The 7129-nt window shown below is 30.9% G+C and overlaps 1 protein-coding gene across 1 annotated transcript in view; it reads right to left on the minus strand.

The window, feature by feature from the left end:
• LOC132031742 (premnaspirodiene oxygenase-like) overlaps positions 1-1077 on the minus strand; it is a 10877-nt gene extending 9800 nt beyond the window's left edge. Inside the window, exons 1-3 of the mRNA XM_059421662.1 lie at positions 687-1077; positions 349-523; positions 54-127 (exon numbers count right to left, since the gene is read on the minus strand). Coding sequence (XP_059277645.1) covers positions 54-127; positions 349-523; positions 687-1077 — 640 coding nt within the window. The remainder of the gene's footprint in view (positions 1-53; positions 128-348; positions 524-686) is intronic.
• Positions 1078-7129: the final 6052 nt, after the last annotated feature.

A 7129-nucleotide genomic window follows, 5' to 3' on the forward strand; every position in this document is an offset into this window, starting at 1 on the left:
TAATTATGGATTTAAAAAAAGAAACGTTTGACACAAAAATATATCTAAAGTACCAAAATTATCCTCACTACCAACAATTAAAACCAAGATAAGATTCCCACTATGTTTCTTTAATCTATTCCTCTCCCTGATAAGACAAACAATTATTATATCAAACGGTTCAAACATGATCAATTTCTTTGATGTATACAATAAAGCATAAACATGGACAAGATTCCAAACGAATGATTGTTTTGATGAGATAGAACTAAACTTACAAGAATGACTGCTTTGATATTGTCATTTGTCATTGGATACCGATGTTTGAGATTCTCCATAACTTGAGTAAAACATCGATCAGATCTTCACCCTCCAAACTCACCATTGCCCTTCTTCCCATTTGCTTGATTATCTTTATGTTCATTAATAATGTTCTCCAATATTACATCAATCTTTTGATGCATACTCATCAATCTGTTTCTCATTCCGCTGATTTCATGAAGTAATATCCACGAAGGAAAGAGATCGGCCACATCAAACCCACCTGGATAAGGATACTACGTCACTCATAATCATTAACAATGGTTTCATCTTCCCATATTTTCCCAAAAGCCGACCCAAATCACCGAGCTGGTAAGTCAAGAGCCTTTTCAGTCATGTTAACCACAGCACGGCGTGGAACGTATTGATGTAACGAGATTATGAACCTCTATCTTGTCGAATTAAACTGTAATGACTTGACCATCTTGCACCGAGTAACTCTGAAAATGCATATTTTACGATATGTTTCCAGTAATCGCCATATTTTAAAAATACAATGTCTTTTTGACGATAAAAGATTATATCAGAGACCATAAGCTCTGGCCTTGCTGCAAAAGAATGGTCATGAACTTTAAGAAATTGTTTTGCCAAATGAGGAGATGATACAACAACTGCATGAACTTCACCTAGCTGCAAGTGCATCAGTGGCCCATATTTTCTAGCTAAATTTCTAAGAGCATGATGTGGAAGTTCTCCAATAAGGTGATGCAAACTTCTAACAAGAGGCAATTTCCATGGACCTGGTGGTAATAATCTTTGATTACCATTAGTTATCATATTTTTCCGTTTTCTAACAACAATAAAGAGAAGAAAGAAGAAAAGCAACATAGGAATTAAGTTGAAAATGAAGAGAGCAGAATCTCCATATTATGACAGTGAGGAAGATCAGAAGGAAGTTTTTGAGTGAATGTTTCTACATTAGGTAGTGTGTCAAACGATAGCCCAAAAAATTCACTAGATGAAGATGTTAGCTATCAAAAATGATGTAGTTAAAAAATGAAAAGAGATGGGATTTGTATAATTCTGCATCAAAGGGATAATTATATGCAAGTCAGTAGATTCACTTGATGAAGATGTTAGCTATCAAAATGAACAGTTAAAAAATGAAAAGATATAGGATTTATAAAAAATAATTTTGCATCAAAGGGATAATCATAGCAAGTCAGGCAGACTGATAGATATACCTTAGATATTATTGCTGATTAACAGATATACTCTTAAAAATTATGATAGATGTCCATAACTCGTAAAGAAGTAACTCTTCTCCGTTATGCTTATAACTCTCACACCTCCGTGATCTCAATTATTAATGTCATATTTAAGACAACCTTGTTGTAACCCTCTATATCATATAATACTAAAAGTGGAAAGCTCCAACCTCCAAAGTTGGATTACGATTTTGACCCTGATATAAATTAAAATGTGAGTGATAAAACATCTATTATATTAAATATTAAATATTAAATAGTAATCATAACTAGTAATCATATCTATCTATAATTTTATTCTAAAAGTGGAACCCTTAAATGTTAAAGTTGAATTAATTACCTGTAACTTATTTCTTCATTAGCCACTAATTAATTTAGCCAACGTATTCCTTAATTCCAAATATCTGTAGAATTTGAAAAGTTGCATCAAGTAATTAAATGTAGACTAACTTAATTAATAGATACATGGAAGGGAAGCCCAAAAAACTCCAACAAAGAACTATTTAGAGGTTCGAAATGATTTTCCATTTCCCTTAAGGACGCTTTTACGGTAGCATTTTTTTTTTTCATTCAATTTCTCTTTTTCGTAGTCTTTTTTCCTCTGTTATTTCTTTCTTACTTTCTTTTCTTTTCCAACAAAGAGAAATTTGCAGGATACCGTTTGAAATTTAACAGAAAGACACGATATCGTGTATGCAATTGTGCAAGCAAACATAGTCAGAAAGGCATTAAAGAATTCAAAAAGAAGTTTGTTCGAAAAGTGCTATATATGGCTTGGGAAGTTTAGGAATTTACAAAGGTGTTATGCCAACAATAGTATGTTATATATATCATATTTTATGGACTGAAAATATACTAATTCTTTTTAATTTGTGCTTGAACTAGGGAATTTTTGAGTATCAGCTATTTTTGTCAGTAGTAAGCTGATCAATCCAACCATTCGAATCAAAAAGATCTCTGAAATTGGTAACATTTATTTTTTTTCCATAGAACAAAATTATATTTATGATAATACTATTGCATTAGAAGTCACTGCTTGCGAAGCCTTTGGAACTTCTAATTTTTTTTCTTTCAGAACTATCTAATTGGACTTTGATGTTCATCTTCGTAGGTTAAGATGATATCCAAGATAATTGCTAGCTTCAATTTCCGCTACCTTCAAACTTCACAGATGATAAAGGCCACTATCTCCACCAATGGTGCTACTGAGATTCGTGAGCTACGAGCAGGGAGAAAGGGGTTGATTTCTTCAGAAGGCTGATTTTAAGATTGACACTAATTCATCCATTCTTTATAGTATATTATGATGATTATATTATTTTATAAAACATATCATTTCCGACTTCCTAACTTTATACATTTAAAAACATTGAAGCAACCAACTTAAGTTGTATTTATTTACCCCTTAACAACTTTTCGTTTAATTAAATACCCCTTATTCTAACGGATTGAGATCTAGGTGTTGTTCACCACCGCCTGGTGATTGGTCCACGCCATTAAATATTTTTTAATTTTTTTATTTATTTAGTTCTTTCTTCTTCATTCTTCCCTTTTCTCTTTCTCTTTCTTTTTCTTCTCATCCTCACCACATTCATATAAGTCCACCGCGCGCGCCGCACATCACTTACTCCTCCACGCACACCATAACCACCACCCCTAATTACGAACCGAAAAATCCCATCTTTATCAAAGATTTTCTTTTATTAATCATATTTCCACATTAATTAATTCCTAATCAATTATTAAAATTCCTAAATCACATTTTTTTTCAACATTAACTCCCACTCCACTCGCCCCCACCCTCAACCTTTCTTCTTCAACCCCTCCCGGCCACACACTACCCATTTGAATTCCATTTGAAGTGCAGCTATCTCTCAATTTTTCATTGTTTTTAAACAATGATAAACATGACCCAACCGGGCTCCATTTGAAGGGTACCCGTGCAATTTCTTCACTGTTTTTAAACAATGATGAAAATGACCCAATCGTGGCTCCATTTTAATTTATTTGTTTTTACTTTCACTTCATATTTTTCATTTTCGTAAATTAATATTTGATAATGTCTCAATTGAAAAAAAGCATTTACTAGCAGTCACCTACATAATAAATTTCCGGCCAAACCCATCTACTTACTTTTTTATCTTTTCTTTCCCATTTTTTTTAGCTGAAGGTAAATCGTTTAACTAAGCATCAAAGATGTCATTGATATGAATCACAGACAGCACAAAAAATTAGATCTTGCATCATTTTAATGGTTGGTGGACAAGGGGGCAGTTATGCGGGTTGTGGAGGTACGGGGGTGGGGGAGCAAACATGAAGAAGGTGGATTTGGTCGATGGCAGGGGGACAGGTGTGGGCAGAAGAAGGAACGGAGAAGGTGGATTTAACCAGGTGGGTGACTGTGCAGCCTGCAGTGGCTGTGAGCGATGATACTCCGGGTTGGAATTTATGGGTGAGAGGAAGAAGGGTATAGAATCCGTGATGAAGGAATGAAGATGACAAATATGGGATTTTTCAGTTGGGTTGATTTTGTAGACCAAGATGTTTTCCGGTAAATTCCGGTGGGGAAAGTATGGTACTGGTGGTGGAGGATAAGAAAGAGAAGAGAGAAAGAAGAAGAAAGAGAAAAGAATAAAAAAGGAAAAATAAAATATTTAAAAAGTATAATTAAGTATAATAAATTGTCATCCAATTAGAAGAGGAATAATTAAGTATAATAAATTGTCATCCAATTAGAAGAGGAATAATTAAGTATAATAAATTGTCATCCAATTAGAAGAGGACATATGGTATAATGAACATTTTTAGTGTTTTTTTTCCCCTTTTCACGCGCTTTTGAGAAAGTTATCACACTTTCTTGTCATGTCACTCGCTTACGTATTTAATTAACTCAGCACAAGGTGAATAAATACAACTTAAGTTTAGTTGCTAAACTAAGTTTTCGTGCCAAGTTCAGGGGTCAAATGATGTCTTTTCTCTTTTTAAAATTATAATTGGAGCTTACATACTTATTTAATAAGACTTATAATATAATTAGTTTTACTATGACTTAGATATCAACCATATTAAATTCTTAATTCTTAGTATGACTTAATAAAAGAACACTATATAAAATTAAATATGATTAATAATGTTAGATATAAAGATTCTGTCTTAAATTTTTTTTGCATAATCTAGGGCAAAACCATCAACAAATTTCATTTTCATCAAAAATTTATTATTTTAATATACTCTTTTAATTTAAAATAATCATAAATTTATCATTGTTTTGTGGCTTTGTAGCTATGAACTATTATCGATAAAATTATTATTATATTTATCAAAATTTGATATACCAAAACTACCGCAAAGTTCTTCAATGATGAGCACTTATAAAAAATTAAATTAGATATGCGAAATTGCTATAAATACTTAACATAACATCTCTCGCAACTATTAAAGTCTTCAATATGAATACTTTTTTTCACAATATGATTAATATAAGAAATTACTCTAAGTTCTTATATGAAAATAATAAAATAACATAAAAAGTAATATTGTTAGACCAATTCTCATCATGATTTTCGTAACCGATGCAAAAATATTTATCTTTTAGAAGCTACAAAATTTTGGTTAAAATACTAGTATTTCAATGATAGCCTCATGTGTAAATAAAACTTATGGTTAACTATGAAAGTTTATTGTCGCTGACACTCTAAATTTATGGTTATTCATTTTGTCATGACTAATAATTGTAATTATTAAGCAAACTATTTTCACTTTTATCTCAAATATAACTTTAAGAAAAAATATTCATTTAGCCACTAAATTTTGTTTTGAATATTTTAGTGTGGCTAAAAGATTATTATTGCTATAATAAACTTAACCGTGGTAAAAAATAATGATTAGCTAAAATTTTAGCACAATGACCCCGTGGCTATTTAATTTCTTCACATGACAAACAATTGTAGCTATTAGTAGACTATTGCCGTGATGTTAAAGGCATCAAGCAAACAATATTTATTTAGCTACAATATTTTGTTTAAAATAACTTTTCGTGGCTAAAAGGTAACTATTGCTATAACAAATTTTAATTTGTATAAAAACTAATGATTAGCTTGTCAAATTTTATTATACCAAAAACTTTGTAGCTATATCATTTAACTATTGTCACACTTGTTTATAATTTGAAGCAAAAATATTTATTTAGTTACTTACATTTAGTTTCAAATAATTTATTGTGGCTAAAAGGTTAATATTGCTACGCTAGCTTCTATCGTGTAAAAAAACTTATGATCAAAGCACAAAAACTTTATTGTAGCAATAAAGTTGTAGCAATTTAGGTAATTATTGTCACGATTGTTAGCAATTATAGCAAAAAAGAGGAATTAGCTTTGTCAATTTTAATTTTTCGTAAGAAATTCCATTTAATTGGTAGAGGGCCATGAAATTTAAATTTTGTAAATATTACTAGCTATTAGCCACAATTTTTGAATTAATAGCTAAAATTTCGTAGCTATACATGCATTATGTTGTAGTGAAAGGGCAAAGTCCATGGACCTGGTGTGTCTTGGTTACTTTTCTTTGATTTTCTAACGAAAATAAAGAAGAGGAAAAAGAAAAGAAAGAATGAAATTGAATTGAAATGAAGTGCAGAATCTTCATGTTATCACACTGGAGGAAGTCAAGGGAAGTTTTGTTGGATACTTACATACAAGTAGGTAGATAGTAGATATACTTGAGATTTACCGTATTAAATAAGTTAACCATCATATTCCTGCATCTTTGTCAATATATTTTGCCAACTAAAAGTTCAAATGATTTGAGATCACCTAAATGTAAATTGCTCGGATTTAGTGTCAAAATCACAAACAGTCTCCTAAGTAGATGAATTAAGAATATGCTTGTTTTAGTGTATACCCAATAGATTGTATATATAGAGAGTAACCACTATTCATTTGATCGTTGATTGCTTTATGCTTATATTGTTGGATACTATATACAAGTAAGTAAGCAGGATAGTAGATATACTTGAGATTACCGTATTAAATAAGTTAACCCATCATATTCCCGTATCTTTTGTTTTAATATATTTTGCCAACTAAAAGTTCAAATGATTTGAGATCACCTAAATGTAAATTGTTTTGACTTAGTGTCAAAATCACAATGCTTCCTTAAGTAGATGAATTAAGATTATGCTTGTTTTAGTGTATACCTAAAAGATGCATTAAGAGTAACCCCTATTCACTTGATCGTTGATTGTACCTTTGGAAATTGAAGAAATTGCATGCATAAGTTACACCCCTAATTTTCATTATATTGCTTGCGCTTATATCAGCATAACGGGTGTATATGCTTTGTTGCAAAAAAAAATTGGCTATACCGGTGTTAAAAAAAAAAAAATAATAAGGATGTGTGGAAGTTTTTTTTTTTTTTTTTTTAAACAAATTCCACTAGGCTGAGAGCCAGGTCGCTTTTATAAATTTTCTCAAAACCAAAAGGTAGTCTTTTACAATGAGGACAAAAAATGGCCGATAAACATGCAAAATTAAAATAACGACCAACCTAAGTCTTATATGTTGACTGGTGGCATTACAAACTACTAAAATTAGAAAATGATTTCAAAACAATTTTTTTAACCC

Source organism: Lycium ferocissimum, chromosome 9 (assembly GCF_029784015.1).
Source record: "Lycium ferocissimum isolate CSIRO_LF1 chromosome 9, AGI_CSIRO_Lferr_CH_V1, whole genome shotgun sequence".
NCBI classification, from domain to species: Eukaryota; Viridiplantae; Streptophyta; class Magnoliopsida; order Solanales; family Solanaceae; genus Lycium; species Lycium ferocissimum.